Here is a 17,268-nt window from a genome sequence, read left to right as displayed (position 1 = left end):
AAACCCTCTCCCCCGGCTTGGTTTAGTCTATAATGCAACCAGCAGGCAGAGGAAAAAAGACTTAGAGGGAACCCCACCAAAATAGTGGCATGGCTTTCTTTCAGTAGGAGAGGTGTAGGTGCTATATTTTTCCACCTTTTTTTCCCCAAAATGAGAGAAAAAATTTTATTTTAAAATAGTAGGCCTCTCTCCCTTCCCTCACGCTGGTTACTGCGATATGTGGCCTTATGGTAAGCTAGGCCTGGGTCAGGGCATAGGAGAAAGGGCTGCCCTGATTGCAGCAGCTTTTTTCATGATCGTAGGTGGCACTAAGGGAGGACGCTTCAGAGCAGATGAGTGAGGAGAAGGCATCTGATGCAAATAAATGTCTTCAAAAACCAGATAAATCTGTCTCTTCAGCCTGAATCCTTAAGCTTCTTTCTTGTCTTTAAGTTTCTGTTTGCATTTTTGAAAGAAATGCCATCCATCCTTTTTTATGACTAGAAAATATAATTTTCAGAAACAGAATGCATTAGAATTTGGATTTCTGGAGTCTTGATGGTTGTACCCTGTTCTTTTCTCTGTGAAACATAATTAGTTTCCTGATAAATGAATGGCAGATGAAAAAATGTTGCTCTTCATTATTGCTAATATATGAAGAATAATTAAAAGTCATAAATAACCATAAAACAATTTGCCTCTAATGATAGCATCTTTAACTGTGTAACATCCTAGCAAAAAAGCCTCACTGGACATTCTCTTGTGCACAGAGCCCATTTGCTGGGAAATATTTCTGAATACATGTTGTCTTCCTTTTATAGTAAGACATTGTCACTCAATAATAATATGCAAGATAACTTCGTGATAGTAATTGTTGTTTTGTCTTTGTAATTACAGACATATCAAGTGGATTTGAAGCCCAACGGGTCAGAAATAATGGTCACAAATGAAAACAAAAGGGAATATATCGAGTATGTATACACGTATTTACTGCCTTTTCTTTGAATAAATTGAAAAGCATGTTTTGTCACTGTCCCTTTCTGAAACAGCTCATGCATTTATTATGGGCATGAGTTGATTGGTCAGTTTTCAACAATATAAGTTCTTTTCTGGCTTGGGCTAATGGGAAGTTGAATATGAGATGGAAAGTCTGTCTTGTATCATGACTCCATTGAGCTGCCCTATAAAGGAGCAGAGGAGGGAGAGAAGGTCTATATTATTGAGTAATATGGCAAATACTCTTTTGGAATATGTGGATATCAACTAAGATTTAGAATTGCAACGGAGGACCACGGTGTCAGTGACCAGCAGGGCAAAATTAGGAACCAACAAATTAAAAATATTTTGTCTCTCTCCCAACTTCTTTTCCATAATAGAAAGGTACAGAAATAGTTAAAATGGATAGGAAGAATTCAGCATGTGCAACCCTAAGGAATTCTTTCTGGTATTTGTAATATTCTTAACTCAACCTCAGCCTCAGTGGAACAAAACGTTGAGTCTTTTTGGAAGTCTAGCTGTTAAGTGATTCTAAGACATTTGTACCAGGCAGAAGTTTTTTCTCTGTTGGGCACGTTACGTTTTCTTTTTTAGTGTATGTATGTGTGCTTCAAATGCATAACTCTGGGATCTTCCAAGGAGATCCCCTGGTGCAGGGGTGAGGTGAGCACTGCAGTGTGTGATTCCTGGCACCTGGTTTCTGCTCTCTTGTGGTCGCCGCAGTGGCCTGAGTTCCTCGTTTGCATTCAGTGCTTCGTTTCAACAGGCTGGGCTCCCTCCTTTCTTCTCATTTGGAATTGGTCAGAGGTCTTGAATTCAGACAGCTCTTGCATTGACTGTGGGTCTTAGCACCTTTCAGTGTGATCTGCAAAGAAAAACCTACTGTCCTTCCTAATTAGAAGTCTCTACTCAGAGATCCCAGGAAGGAGTGGAACTATTACATGGCAGACTTTTTTCCACTCTCAAGTTGAAAGCTTGTTAGGCTGAATACATAGACTAGAAATAAGATACATCAGTTCTTACCTGGCCACATTAATTGGCTCTCTTGTTCTGAATATGAACAATCTTAGCTGATGACACCCTGGCAGACACCATTGTCTTCCTTCAGAAAGTACAGACTGTGAGTGGGGATTAAAAAATATTCTAGCTCAGGGTGACCCAGGTCTCAAATCCGAGGACTCTGACATGCATGGTATGTGTCTTGCATCATTCTTTGCAGTTAATTCTTTTAGGGTTCAAACGTGGTGGGAGTCAGGGCCAGGCAGGGTTCCAGCTAGCTTTATTTTTAAAAGTATAATTGAAATCACCAACTGCTCCCTGATACCTCGGCTCCCCTGGTGCCAGAAGAATGCTGTTGAGCTGTTCATTGTAGCCCAGGAGGTGCCGCCTGAGAGGCTGCACAGTGGTTGTGCTGCAGGCTGGTCCTCAGGGCCATTACCATGGTTACAGTGTACCACCCCAAAGGTGAGAGCCCTTCAGAGTGATGGAATGCCTCAGATGACATCCAGAGTACATTTGCCTTGTGATCACTTACGCTGTGCATTAAACACTATCGCAGGGAACTTGGTTTTGATGAACTTCAGTTGCATAAGGAGGTCTTACCATTCATCCTCTAAATTTTGGCATTAAATTATGAGTGCAAATCATTTTGCTGATAAAGCTTATATGTTATTGTTGAATATTAGCACATTGGACACTAGAATGAAATATTAGATAACTAAATGCATTGTCCTGAGTACTCTTTACAAATACATATACATATATGTGGGTGTGTATACGGGTGTGTGCATCTTATACACGTATACCTGTGTGTTCACACCCCATGGACTTTTCCCTTTTCTCCATGTTGTCACATTTTAAAGCAGTTAAAGCATTTAAAGCATTTTAAAGCAGTTAAGCGTTTAAAGCAGTTTAGGTCAGCCAAACCTTGATGTGGGGGAAGTTAATTACTCTTTTGAAATCTCCAGTGAGATTTTAGGTTTTTCATGGGTGTTCCAGGGAGTCTTGAAAGAAGCCATGAATAAACTAAACAGTGGGGGCACAGAGGAGACCCTCCCCTCTGCTCTGCTGTCATGGGTGGAGGAGAAGCACTCCCTGTTGTGGAGAAAGCAGTGAGCACTAGTGATGATGGAGGTGGTTCAATATTGTCCTTTTTTCTCCTGCAGCTTAGTCATCCAGTGGAGATTTGTGAACAGGGTCCAGAAGCAGATGAACGCCTTCTTGGAGGTAAGCCATGCTAGCCAGGGTTCTCTGCCATGTGCCTCTGGTCCCGGGTCGAGGGGGGATCGCGCTTCTCCTTTAGCTGGTGTGGTGGAGCTGATCAGAGACAGAGGTAAGGCTGGGGACCCTGCAGGAAGGCCAGGATCGCACAGCTCACACCGCTGGCCAGTCTCCAGCACAAGAGTGTTCAGCCGTCGTGCCACCACCTCTTCTTTTTCATTTTCATGGGTTCTCCTGCTTGGCTTCTCTTATTTTTACATTTGTCCTGTTTTTAAAGAGGATGTTTTACAAACTTGATCTAGAACCATTATCTTGAAGTTTCAGGCGGTACCCAAGAGAAGGCTGCCTTTTGCTGCAGTGACAGGTTCCAAGAAGCCCGAGGGCTGAGAGCTGAATGATAAAGCGCAGTCCCCGCAGTGCCTTGCCACCCCTCCCTCCCTGGATCACTGCTGCCTGGGCATTATTTATTTATTTATTTATTTTGAGACAGATTCTCACTTTGTCGCCCAGGCTGGAGTGTGGTGGTGCGATCTCGGCTCACTGCAGCCTCTGCCTCCTGGGTTCAAGCAATTCTCCTGCCTCAGCCTCCCGAGTAGCTGGGACTACAGACACACGCCACCACGCCCAGCTAATTTGTGTATTTTTAGTAGAGATGGGGTTTCACCATGTTGGCCAGGATGATCTTGATCTCCTGACCTCATGATCCACCTGCCCCGGCCTCCCAAAGTGCTGGGATTACAGGCGTGAGCCACTGCGCCCAGTCCTGGGCATTTTTTTTTAATCCCCTGCCCTTTGTCTTTGTGGCATAATTCATTCCAAGTTCTCTTCTATACAGATACATGGAAAACACATTTTCTTAAGCTGAGTTTTTATTTATTTTATACCCAGCCACCTCATGACAGCTTTTACCCTGTTACGGAGCAAAGCGGGCACTGCCCAGATCCAACTTTTTAATATCAGGGATGCTGCCAGGCCCCTAGCAGAGGGTGAGGGATTCATCATTTTAAACAGTATTCCACTTGGACCAAAAGTGAAAATCTTTCTTAAATCCGATAGTATTAGTTACCTCGAAGATCACACAGGAAACAGCCTCGCGTCCACGTGACTGATTTTCTCTGCACTGAGGCAGAGCTCTCGTGGGGCGATGCTTTCCCTTCACTCAGGCACCTACACAGGATGCGTGAAGCCCGGGCAACACACTCAGAAACAACTCGGGGCCTTAGGGACTTAAAATGGGAGGACAGAATGGCAGGTTTCACTCTTTATTTAGATAAGAAATCCCAGGAAGCAGATTCCTGGACCCCACCGCAGGCGGTCCATACCTTCAGAAACGCGGCTTTCGCAGCGCACAGGGCCCAGCAGAGCTGAGCTCGTCCTAGATCACGCCATAGTTAGTGGTACCCTGGGAACTGGAGCATGGTTTTCTGTACGCACAGCCTCTGCACCCATCACCTGCCTCCCTCTGTGTTTCTTCTCCATGCCTCCAGCACGTTATTTTTAAGTATGTCTCTTACACATCTGTGGCCTGTGCATTTTAGGACGCACTGACTCACAGCAGTGTTATAAATGGCTTTTGGAATCCACCTGCCTACAGTATCCCGTATTTTCATCAGGTTTCAGAAATTACTCCACTACTTGAATCTTCTAGATTCTATGATTTTTCGAAACTTTTATATTGTGACTGTGTTGTTTTTACTGGAACTATAGTTACTTGATACTGTCACTGACGTAGGAATCATCAGGAGAGATTGTATTTTTTTCTGGCTAACCAGAAAAGTTTGTTTTTCCTGTGAAATTTTTTTTTTTTGAAGGCAATAGGTGTTTAAGATGATTTTTTTTTCTTTCAGGGATTCACAGAACTACTTCCTATTGATTTGATTAAAATTTTTGATGAAAATGAGCTGGAGGTTTGTATTATAAACATTATTTTATGTAAAGTGGATTTTTTAAAGTATCTCTCATTACTTTACAAGTAATATTTTAATATTCTTGGATCCATAATGTCCTAGAGAGTAACTTCAGATGAATTCTATTACATGTCTCTTATGGGGCTTATTTGCCAATGTAGGAGTAAGGAACAGCAGAAATAATCAGCTGTAGTTGCCTTGCCCATCAGAGGACAGTTCTGGAACATGCCTAGTAAGTAGAGGCCACTGAGCAGAGCTGGGATCATGGCCCTATGCACCAGGCGAGGCAAATCACCACGACAAGTAGAAACAAGGTTTGCAGTAGCCCTCTGGACAGCAGAAACCTGCTTACACTACCAGACTGGCCAAGTATCCTCTGCTGCATCCCCATCCACCCCCACCGTGGCAGCCAAATGGGGGTGTTGGCCACAAGGTGGCCGTAAGCATCTACTTGGGCCTGTCGAACAGACATCTCATTGAACTTGAAGTGGTTTATGTTGAGTGAGGAAAAATATCAGAAGGCAACAAGGTAGTAGCAAAAGGTAGTTTAATGATTGTCTAGTTCAGCTTCTTGGTGTTGACATAGATGAGCAACAGCCATTTTAAAAACAAAGGAATATCTCGCCCTTTGTTGTGTCGAGAGAAACAGGAGAAAGACTGTGTCTGTTGAGAAGCCGCTGGTGGGACTCGGCCACTTCCCCCGTCCGTATCCAGTGAGCGTTTCCCATAGACCGGCTTTCTATACTTTTATCTCAAAAGAGAAAGTTCAAGATCGATGATGTCTGTAGAAATCATATACCTCAAGCCTTTCCTCTGATAGGTGGGAAACTGAGGCAGAGAGCAGCTGGGTTTACCCAGCAAGGTTTTGGCACAGTCAGGCCTAGGAACTTTATTTCCAGGCTTCTGGCTTAGTTCTGTTTCCATTTCATTCTGGTACCTTTGCAGGAATATCTTCCATTTGTCCACAGGAAACCTCCCCTGATGGAGAGTTGCATAATAGGAACAGCAAACCTTAGACTAAATGCTAAGCCGAAGACCCAGTTATGCCTTAGCATATGTCTGCCGTTCTTAGGCCTCTGGGCAGATGAGGTGATTTGTCATCACTGAAATTGATCAACCTGGAGGAGAGTCATAAGCACTAATTCTTCTGTGGGTAGGGAGATGCTTTCAGATATCCAGAGGAATAACCTCTCGGGAGGAGAAGCAGCCAGGCTAATGCGCAGATGCTGCTGGAGCGTGAGAAAATCCACGGGTCCCATGTGTAAGACTAGAGGGGTAGAGAGGACGACTGTGGCATTTTTATATCCGATATGACATGCCGTGGCTTGCGCAGGGTTCAAATTGAGCCGCCCTCGTGACTGCTGCCTCTGTGATCTGCTGTGGCAGGTGGAGCCTGGAACAGGTGTCTGCCTTCTTCTGTTGTTACGATTTGGTAGCTTACCTTCGTGGCACAGTGACCACATGCTGGCACTGAGGGTGGTCATTTCTCAGTGTGTGATCTCGCAGCTTTCACATCCTGCTTTTACATCTGGTAAATTTTCTTCCTAGTTGCTCATGTGCGGCCTCGGTGATGTGGATGTGAATGACTGGAGACAGCATTCTATTTACAAGAATGGCTACTGCCCAAACCACCCCGTCATTCAGTGGTTCTGGAAGGTAACTCCGGGGCCCAGCCCTACCCGGTGTCCTCCACCTGAGGCAGGATTGAGGGCTGTGTGGCGCCCTCCATTGTGGTCTGACTTCAGGACTGATGCTGGCTTTGGGGTCCGTTAGAGCTTGGACTGCTGGGGGAGGGAAGAGGCAAACTGAGCCAGCAGCCCCGTGGTGGCTCCTCTGTAACTGTAGCAGACAGCTAGACTTGAATGAAGTTGGTCCCTACAAAAGCACACTGGCCTTCCTTGACCACCTCGTGAAAGTGACTTTTATTTGAGGGACTGGTCCTCCAATGTGTAAACAGAAATGGGGGCTTCCCAGGGCAGAAACAGGCTTCAGGGATGGCTTTGCAAGATGCCACTTTCTGTTAAGAAGTCGTTTTCTCAATTTTTAAAATATATTCCAACAAATATTTTGATCTGTGTATCTTTCAACCAAACATAACACAACATTTGATTTATTATCTTAGGGCCACTGTTTGTATCCTGTTCGGCTTAGGAGGGAAGTAAAATAGGAATGGGTTAGCCCAAGGGAGATATAGTAAACAAACTTAAAAAAAAAACAAAAAACAGTTATCCCCAAAAAGGCTGATTATTTTCTTCACCCCAAAAAGGAATCATTTAACTTTTTCAAATTTATTTTTATTTTTATTTTTATTTAAAGATGAGGTCTCACTATGTTGCCCAGGCTGGTTTCAAATTCTTGGACTTAAGCAATCCTCCTACCTCGGCCCCTCAAAGTGCTGGGATTACAGGCGTGAGCCACCGTGCCCGGCCTTTTTCACATTTCTAAATGCCTTTTATTACTATTTCAAATGCCAGCAGGAATACAGAGATAAAAAAGCAGAGTCTTCAAAGCCCAGTCCAGGTCTCACTTGGCTTGCTTTAGATGTTTTCCTACAGCAGTCCAAGTGGCATTACCAGTGAAGCCACCTGGATTCCCGTAATAATGCAGATATGTAAGATACACAGATTGTTTTAGAACCCCATCTTTGCCTTTGTTTTTTGTTTTGCTTTTTTTTTGTTTCATTTTATAAAATGATGTCTTCTAGGGAATGTGTCTACAATCTGAAACCCCATCTCATAACCTGGCTTCCCCTTGTGATGACAAATCTTAAATACGGTATATTTATAATTGGCTTAGGGGGAACTGGTAAGCCTCGAACACAGAAACATGAGCTCAGTGCCCTCAGAGAATTTGCTTTTTATATCATTTATTTTGGCCTATTGGCAGAAGAAGAAAGAGAGGGACGTTGTGATCACTCAGTCTCTTAGATTAGAGAGGCCAGCTAGTATTGTGGCCATAAAAAACCTACTCAGTTTTCAGAGTCAACTGTCTAGGTCTTACATTGAAATATAAATAAGATTAAGTTCTGCCTGCCTGCATGACAGCAGCATGTGCCATGGGTCACATGGGGGGTATAATGACCTTCTGCCTCTGTTCATAGGCTGTGCTACTCATGGACGCCGAAAAGCGTATCCGGTTACTGCAGTTTGTCACAGGGACGTCGCGAGTACCTATGAATGGATTTGCTGAACTTTATGGTGAGCAGGACGCCATTAGATTCAGTTGTCCTGGGAATTTCCAGCCAGGCATGAACTCTGGCCCAAGAACCCTGCCGCCAGGCCTCTGCAGAAGGCTAAGTTTCAGGACAGTGTGCCATGCATAGGTTCCATAAAAGTTCAATGAAAGTACTGTTATCTATACTTTATATAGATAACATGGTGCTTCTACCTCGAGGGATTGGGGGGCAGTTTGTGAAGAGATCCATAAGGCTGCCTTTTTTTTTTTTCCTATTTTAGTTTTTTAGTAAATCGTTAAAAACTAGGTTTTGCAGGGTCATTTATATGATCGTAAACTGATGTATAAAGTCACCTCCAGTAGGCAGAATTTTTCAGTGTTTATCATAGATTTAAAAATCACTCTGTACTTTGCATACTGAAGGTCACATTTCATTCGTCCTCCCACCCCCGAAGTTTAAATTTCCAGGGTCCAGCTGAGAGGCTGTAGCTGCCTGCCTTTCCACGTAACTGCTGTGTTTGTTAAACTTGGTGCAGTTCCATTCTGGAGACGATGCAGAGTCTTTCTGTGAGATTGTGCAGACTTCTGGCTTCCCTCAACATTAAATTTCAATGTTGCAACAGAAGAGAGTGTCTTGGACCTCACCCCTGGGGGCAAACCCTTCCCTGACAGTAGCTGGACTGCAGACCACACCATAGCTTCATTCTTCTGCCCCAAGCACTCTTAACATTTCTTTTTCTTTTCTTGTCTAGGTTCCAATGGTCCTCAGCTGTTTACAATAGAGCAATGGGGCAGTCCTGAGAAACTGCCCAGAGCTCACACATGGTGAGTGACAAAAACACATGCATGTCAACAGCAATATTTGAACTACTTAGCTGGGTATGGTGCTGGGCTCGAGGCTATAGAATGCTCGGTTTCCTGTCTGTAAGTAGCTTAGAGAATTAAAGGACAGTGATGTGGGTGAAAATAGAAATCGTACAGTAGTGCTAATAAGATGTAACGCACTCAGTATGTTTGGCACATAAAGGGCTCAGGCCTCCCTGCCGTGAAGAATGTCTCCCCTGAGCCCAGTCCTTCCCTCATTATTCTAGGTAATGGAGCTTTCACTGTTCACCATACATAGATAAGGCAGCTCTCAACCTCTATAAACACATTGGGTTTTTACTCCAACCTTAAATTGGTTGAGAAGTTAGGACAGAATACCCTGTAGAAACATCCTTTTTCAAAGGCCTTCTGTGCCCATAAATAACCCGTGATTCCCTGGAATTGAGCGGTAATGTGACTGTTGTCGGAGGAGGGTAAGAAGGCTGACACGTGGCCGGGGATGCCGAGGCGTGGAGCGTGGCTGCCCTCAGGAGGCCCTCTCAGGAGGCACAGTGAGGCAGGAGGGTCCCAGTTGTTTTCTGAAGAGTTGCATGAAACCCAGCACAAATGCAGACTGGACAGGATCGAATTATTGAAGCCGGGTTCAGGGAGCTCTTGCTAACTCCAACTCCCATGTCCCTCATGTTGGTTTTTCCGCAAAGGCCTTTATTTCTTGCTCCTGAGGAAGCAGCAGAAGTGGGCCTTCTGGAAAACGGTGAGCAGCATAGCCCTGTGTTTCTCATGCAGCGGGGGCTGCAAAGCCTGCTCTGGCCGTACTGAGCTAACAGAAGCAACCGAACACTCCCTGCAGGAAACGCCCTCCCTTAAACTAGAAGTGCTGGCCAGGAGAGAATTCTCATGAAAATACATTTGCGAAAAATCGGCTGTGAAAGATTTTTTACTTCTGTTGGATTCCCTTGCCTCACCAGAAAGGTGGTTTTCTTCCATTCGTACCATTCACGTGACTCTCCAAATGGAATGAATGTGGTCATTGCCTGTCACAGCCTTGAAAGCAAGCTGACTCCAGCCTAAAATTGATGAATATCCAGAGCAGTCATTGTCCATGGTTCTCTGGCTTTATTCTAAGGGAAGAATGCTTGAGTAGTTCAGAGCTTTTATCCAAACAGTGTCCAAGTTATACGTGGTTTTCTGGGTTCTACTGTCCTCCATATGAAAGGCACTGGCTTTGAGCCAAGCCCCAGAACTGTGGGTGGTGATATGGAACTCAAGCTCATAATACTAACCAGGATGAAGATTAGGAAAAGCGAAATTATTGGGCACAGTCATCATCTGTGGTCAGGCACTGCTTAATCTTTGTGGCAGCCTTATGAGATATGTTATTCCCTTGGGCTGTCAGAAGGCTGGCCCAGGGCTCACCTGAGTCACAGATTCCCAGATCACAGGATTTGAACTCAGATCTACCAGAATTAGAGCCTGCACCCTTAACCACTACACCAGATACACTGCCTCTGTTGATATACCCACTTTCTTTTTAGACTTTTCCAAGGAAACCAAATTAGTGAACCAATTTCATGTTCATTCAGCCCATGTTTCTCCGTGACTTCAGGGACACATATCTTAACTATTGAACTGTCTTTTTTATTTCGGAGCCCGCGTGATTCTGCCACAAGTAGAACTTCCCAGATAAGACCTCTGAACTCAGTGGTTCTCAACCTCAGCTGCATGTTGGAACCATCTAGAGAGCTTTAAAGAAATCACTGATGCCTGGGATTTGGACTTCACTGGTCTGGTGTGTGACCCAGGCAGTGGGATTTCCAAAGCTCCCCAGATGATTCTTATAGGCTGGCAGGGTTGAAAATTCACAGCTCTTCCCTAGGAAGGGCAAAGATCCACCTACAGGAAGGGAACAGCCTAGCTGGCTCTTACCAGAACTTATTTTCCTCTTTATGTGTCACGGAAATAAAGCAACTACGTAGTTTTCCTAATGATGTTCTCCCCAGACTAACTTGACCCGAATGGAGAGGCCTGGCAGTTGCAAGCAACACTGGCTAGCGTGAGTGGGACTGTTCTGCTGTTTCTTCTAGATGGCTTTCCTCCCTACCTAACCCTGACTATATTTTGACATAGGAAACAGAAACTTCACTGGCTGTTTCGTGGCAACAGTTCTGCCGTGAAATTTTGCCATACATAGGTTTAATTTCTTCCATGTTTTATGATACACAATTAAAATTCAAAATAAAAATCTGATTTCCTAGAAGAGCAGAAGCTGAAGGATCTGGTTCTCTGTGATGAGGGTACCTTTCATTAAGCTTTCCAGTGGTGATTATTGAGTGTCTGACATTCAAAGGACTTCATTTCATTGTTCTATAAAAGGTCACTACTCAGACATTTAAAATTACTCTTCATTAAGAATCACAGGCCCACCTGCCCTTTTAGGTAGACTCTAAAGCAAACAAAAATCATCTCGTTCAGCCCATGCATCTTCCGTGTGAGGATGCTGAAGCCCTGTGGGAACAATGAGCTCCTTAAGGTCACCCAGCTCATTAGTGCAGACCAAAGCCAGGTCCGTGTGTCCTGACCTCTGAAATGATAGGAACTCACACTCACCAAGCACTCTGTTCATTCCGGGGATGGTGCTCAGCACTTGATGTGATTGACTCATACCATCATCACAGCGGTCCTAAAAGGTGGGTGATGTTATGACCCACTTTTTTACAGATAACACTGAGATGCAAAGTGGTGAAGCTTAAGCAGCATGATTCAGAGCCTCAGATCTTGACATCCCATCTTTGCCTCTCTCTTCATCATGCCAATGTTTCTCAAACCTGAATAATCTGTGGACCTTTTTTAAAGGGAAAAAATGGTCACAGATCCTCAAGAATGGGCCTGAGACCCCCATAAGGATTGCAGGCCTAGGACTGTGAAACCCCAGCTGAAAAGCCTGAAGCCACTTTCCGTGAAAGGCTCTTTTAAATGCCATCTGTAGATACGAAGTCCTGTCTTTATCAATATGATAATAGAAAGTTAAAAGCCTCTATTAGTACTTACTCTTTTAGGATTCCTGGGTTTCTGAGAATCCCAGTTTGAGAAGCACAGTGTTATTCTCTGTCTTTTAGTGATTAGTGGCTATTAGAGAATACAAGTGGAACTCAGTGGGACTTATTCAATATTTAGGGGTTGTTAAACAGCCCTCTACAGTATTTGTTTCTTTTCTGTTGCTGTGACAGTGGTTAGCTTTTAGTATATGTGCAAGTGCTGCCAAAGCGAGCACGTGAATGGTTAGCTTTTAAAACCTAAGAAGTTACTTTGCTCATTCTTGGAATCACACATCAATACCTGGAGGGGGCGGTTTTAAACACAGTGTGAGCACTCGGGGCAGAGGCAGCACAAGTGCACTTCAAGAGCTGGAGCACCCGGAGCTGTACCTGGCCCCATGTGACCTTGGGCAAGTTACCTAACTTTGCTGTGTCTCAAGCTCCTCCTCTGTGAAATAGGGATGAAGCATTACCTGCCTTACAAGGTGATTGCCAGGGTTCATAACGTTGAGACAAGGCTAATGGGGCACAGTGAGCACTCTGTGAACATGAGCTCTTATGTCATAATCAGCTGTGGCAAGTGTGCATGCCATTTTCATGACAGATACACATCAGCAACCACCCCCCAACACATACACACACACACACACAGAGGTGCAGGTTCTGTGGCTAAAGGCTCTGGTCTTGAGCCCCATGTAGACATTCAGTAAATGTTGAAAGGTGTTAACACTGATACCATCTCTTGAGTAATTGAGCCCTTGCTGTATGCCAGGCCCACTGATCCGATCCACTTGGCACTCATATGTGCAGTTTCCCCATGTCACAGAAGCACACAGGCCATCCATTTGTCTGAAAACCCTCACTATTGCCAGGGTGATTTGCAGCCCCCGCCCCCACCTGAAGCCTCCAGATGTGTAGGGACTTTTTCTAAATGCAACTTTGCATAGCAAATGTCAATTTTGCCTGACTTTGATCAGAGGAGGTAGCTTAGCACTGGTGTTCCCGAGCCCCGGACAGCCTGGGTTCTGTTTGTGGGTCTGCCGTATGACAAAGACTGTGACCTCAGGAACCTTGCCCTATGTCTCTGCTCCAGGAGCTTCTGTGCAGAAAGGAGATAACATGATCTGCTTCATAGGGTTGTGATGAAAATGAAGTGAGTTAATAGAAAAGCACTTGGCTTGAGGCCTAGTGTGGAATAAGTAATAGTATTAGAGATAGACACAGTCTTAATTCATGGGTAACTCCAAAAGCATCAACTCTGTGTTCCAAGGGTTTGGAAATCTTGCCAGGTACTTTGCTTTTCATGTTTCCCTTCCCACCAGGATTCCTCCAAGATCTGCATCTGACTATAGCAAAGGTTTCATGGACCATTCGAAAATGTTCTTTCTCTGTAAATTACAAGAGCTTATTTAGTGTGGATGTTTCATAGCTAGAGGTTTTCGGGGGTTTTTTCTCCAGGTAATCAAAATTGTTGGTTAAAGCTTTTTTATTCTCTTACTCAAACCCCATGCCCTATTAACCAGATCTAGGAAGTGCTGTTGCGGCTTTTCACCTACACTTTTTGTTCCTTTTGCAGCTTTAATCGCCTTGACTTACCTCCATATGAAACCTTTGAAGATTTACGAGAGAAACTTCTCATGGCCGTGGAAAATGCTCAAGGATTTGAAGGGGTGGATTAAGCACCCTCTGCCTCGGGGGTGGTTGTTCTTCAAGCAAGTTCTGCTTGCACTTTTGCATTTGCCTAACAGACTTTTGCAGAGGCGATGGCAGAGAGCAGCTGCAGGCATGGTCCCTGGAGCCGAGCCTTCACCACGCACTCATCCAAGTTCGGATGCGGGAACCTGGTCCCAGCTTGAGTTCCTGCATTTCCCACCACAAATTATCAACTGGTTGATGTGTACACTAATTACATTTCAGGAGGACTTATGCTATTTATGTTGTGCCTCTGCAGGCAAAGCCCTTAATAAATATTTTACATCCTTTCTAATGACAATGAATGGAATTAATCACTCTACAGGTATAGTATTACAACTCATGTTTACTTTTTAAAATGATTTAGACCGATTTGCAGATTTTATTTCGTTATGATTAAAGATGTCTCATGTACTTGGAACAGTGAGCATTTTTTTTTTTTTTGTATTTCACTTTCATACCAGGCTTAATGTCAATGACATTTTTATTTCTGAAGTACTCTGACACCTCCACCCTCTACTTTGTTAGAATTGGAAGGCAAATTTTTGTCCAAAAACCTTCTACAGACAAGTACTTTGAGAGAATTTCCAATATAATATTAGACATAATGATAATTTTTTCCATACTCAGAATGAAAAACTGGATATTACGTTTTTGTTTTGGGGTTTTTTTGTACAAATTTAGCTAGTAGCTACAGGCTGAGAGAACTGTAACATAGCATGACAAATTTTGTGTTGACTTGAAAGGAATCACACCATTATTCCTTAGAAGTAATTACATGTGCTCTAACACATTTGAGACAGGGTTGGACTCCCATTTCTCATCCGAGAAATTACTTAACCCTTCCTGGCGCTGTACAGTCATCTTTTATTCTCTTTCCTCTTTGCTGTTTGTAGTACAGACATTTTGAATGAAACTTGGCACTGCTTGATTCAAAACTGTGGAAACCAGATCTGTTCAGTCTCCTGTTTGTATGCGTTTGCTAATGGTAGCTAAACAACCAGTTTTTGTTGTAAATGCACCAATCCTGAAGGCACTTTATGTACTACATGGAGGTCATATCTGGTTTTGTTTTTATTTTTTTATCATGAACATTAAATGTGATGATGATTTCTTTTCCCTGCACACATCTTTCCGGTGCAATATCTATCAATTGTGAATCTGGCTGCTGGTGTATAAAAACCTGGATGTAAAGCTGAGCCTACAGACCTGTCCTCACCAACTGTTTTGTGATTTCTACTCAACTACGAAGATTTATTTAATGTACACTTAATCTGAGTTTTGTTACCAATGACCTGTTGCATGCTTCGATACCGTGTACTGCCTGAGTTGTGTCTGTTGTGTGCTAGATTAAAAGTGAGACAGAGACTTGACTTGATCCTCTGAGCTCAAGCTGTTGAGCTGGTAGTGGCAGAGGACTGAAGGTACCTGCACAGTTTGATTCTTTTCCACGTGTAAGTCTCCACTGCAGAATTGTCGTGCTTTGAGAAAACACCTGAGGCAGAGTGGGAGTTGAACGAACCCCGCTGTCCTTTTTAACCTGTGTTGTCCTAGACCCTGTTGGGGCAGTTAGGGGACACTAGAGATTTGATCTCATGCCAGTCATCAATAGGACAAAAAAAGTTATGATTTGGGGAGGTCTGTTTGTTACATAAAAAGGAACTTTCGGTGTCAGAAATTGCCGATTTTATCCTGCCGTGGCTGGCATGTGAGAAGCCATGGAAGGTTGTGGTTGTAAATGAGTTGTCTAAAGGGGTACAGAGGCCTGAGGTTTCTAAAAGAAGGTAGATTTGTACAGACCTGAGTGTTGGTTCCCTTTTCTTATTGGTTGAAAAATACCTGGTAGTGATCAGAAAACTTAGATGCTATGTAACTAAAAAAAAAAAAAAAAAAAATTCCCGCTCATGAGTTTTGACTATTGGTGAGACGTTTCCCCTACAGTTAACATGACAAATGTCTCAGTGGCAAAAATCCCCTTTTTGTAAGCCCCCATAGTCTAGAGTCAGTTTTCTTTTTAAGAATCATGCCAGAGCCTGAGTCGAGCAGTACGCTTGCTTGGTTTTTGAGAGTAATTGTGTAATTGTAGAGGGAGAAATCCAATTCTAACCTAAGAACGGGGATTCTTCTGTCATCTTGTAAACTGTATATTGAAAAAAACAGAAGAGTCACTAAATGCATATTAAGTCAAGTATTGGAAAGTATAAAAGAAAAATCATTCTGACAATTTCTAAGCCAGAAGCAAACAAGAATTACTGAAATCTACCCCATGAATACTTGGAAGGCAGTAATCGTGAGTGACACCTCAGTTCATCAACCCCTTAATAATATCAGCTTGATTTTAATGACAACTAAATATTGCTGAAGTGAGGATTTAGTATTTTTTAAAAAAGCAAAACAAGGTTCAGTAGTCCTCAGCAATTCTCCAAGTTTCTCTCTTTGCCTAAAATGGTCATAGATCTTGATTTCTCTGAATCATGATGACCACGCCCAGTCATCTTCACATCGTAATTGCAAGTGGCAGTAAAGACAGTGTGCTGGGTAAGGAGCAGTTGCTGGGTCATTCCTTGGGCCCCGACCTCCCCGGCGAGTAGCTCTGGGGGAGAGAGGGCAGTGTTGCCTATCCCAGAGGTCCCAGCAGCCACACTGCTCTGCAGGCCGGGCTCTCTTTATAGCCAGAGAAATCACCTTAATGCAGTCTCTTTAGTTGTCTGCTGAAGCTATAGTTATTATGGGCCACTTACATGAGGCTGAGAAGTACGTGCCAGAGCTCACACGCTGCCTGTTGCGGGTCTCTTAATATCAGTTATCACGGCCGCCTGTGGGTCCCGGGTATTGCCATTCCTGCCCCTTGTTGGCCCGAGGAAGGATGTGGAAAGAGCGCCTGGTGGGATGAAGGTCTAACAGCCTGTGCCTCTCCACGGCTGGCCCCGGAGCCGGCAGCAGTGAGGCATTCATTGTCTGTATTGCGGTGTATTCCCAGCTTCAGTGCTCTTTTTCCTTTTTGCCTGAAATGTTTATGCTTCTCTGTGGCCAGTCCTCTAACAAATCACAAGAACAAAGGTAAGACACTTGGTTTTTGTTTCCAGGACCCTTCAGAAGGTGACATCAGATATTCCCTAGATTCAGACAATGAGGGATACAGAGTGACTTGGCGTGTATTATTTCTCCCATGTAAGGACAAAGGGACAGATTATTATTATTATTTCTGAGACAGAGTCTCGCTCTGTAGCTCAGGCTGGAGTGCAGTGGCTCAATCTCAGCTCACCACACCTCTGCCTCCTGGCTTCAAGCGATTCTTCTGCCTCAGCCTCCTCGAATAACTGGGATTACAGGCACCCACCACCACGCCTGGCTAATTTTTGTATTTTCAGTAGAGATGGTTTCACCATGCTGGCCAGGCTGGTCTTGAACTCCTGACCTCAGGTGATCCTCCCGCCTCA

The 17,268-nt window shown here is 43.9% G+C and overlaps 1 protein-coding gene across 11 annotated transcripts in view; it reads left to right on the top strand.

The window, feature by feature from the left end:
* NEDD4L (NEDD4 like E3 ubiquitin protein ligase) overlaps positions 1-15,201 on the top strand; it is a 359,974-nt gene extending 344,773 nt beyond the window's left edge. For 8 of the 11 annotated variants that reach the window (XM_032152182.2, XM_032152178.2, XM_058438299.1 and 5 more), the window contains 7 exons: positions 877-950; positions 3,141-3,201; positions 5,043-5,102; positions 6,651-6,758; positions 8,203-8,299; positions 9,029-9,101; positions 13,713-15,201. In XM_032152182.2, the coding sequence (XP_032008073.1) occupies positions 877-950; positions 3,141-3,201; positions 5,043-5,102; positions 6,651-6,758; positions 8,203-8,299; positions 9,029-9,101; positions 13,713-13,815 (576 nt within the window). In that variant the 3' untranslated portion in view covers positions 13,816-15,201. The remainder of the gene's footprint in view (positions 1-876; positions 951-3,140; positions 3,202-5,042; positions 5,103-6,650; positions 6,759-8,202; positions 8,300-9,028; positions 9,102-13,712) is intronic. The other 3 variants (XM_058438296.1, XM_032152185.3, XM_058438294.1) reach the window with 1 other exon arrangement.
* Positions 15,202-17,268: the final 2,067 nt, after the last annotated feature.

Source organism: Hylobates moloch, unplaced genomic scaffold, assembly GCF_009828535.3.
Source record: "Hylobates moloch isolate HMO894 unplaced genomic scaffold, HMol_V3 SCAFFOLD_5, whole genome shotgun sequence".
NCBI lineage: Eukaryota > Metazoa > Chordata > Mammalia > Primates > Hylobatidae > Hylobates > Hylobates moloch.
This window is presented reverse-complemented; position numbering and strand designations above follow the sequence as displayed.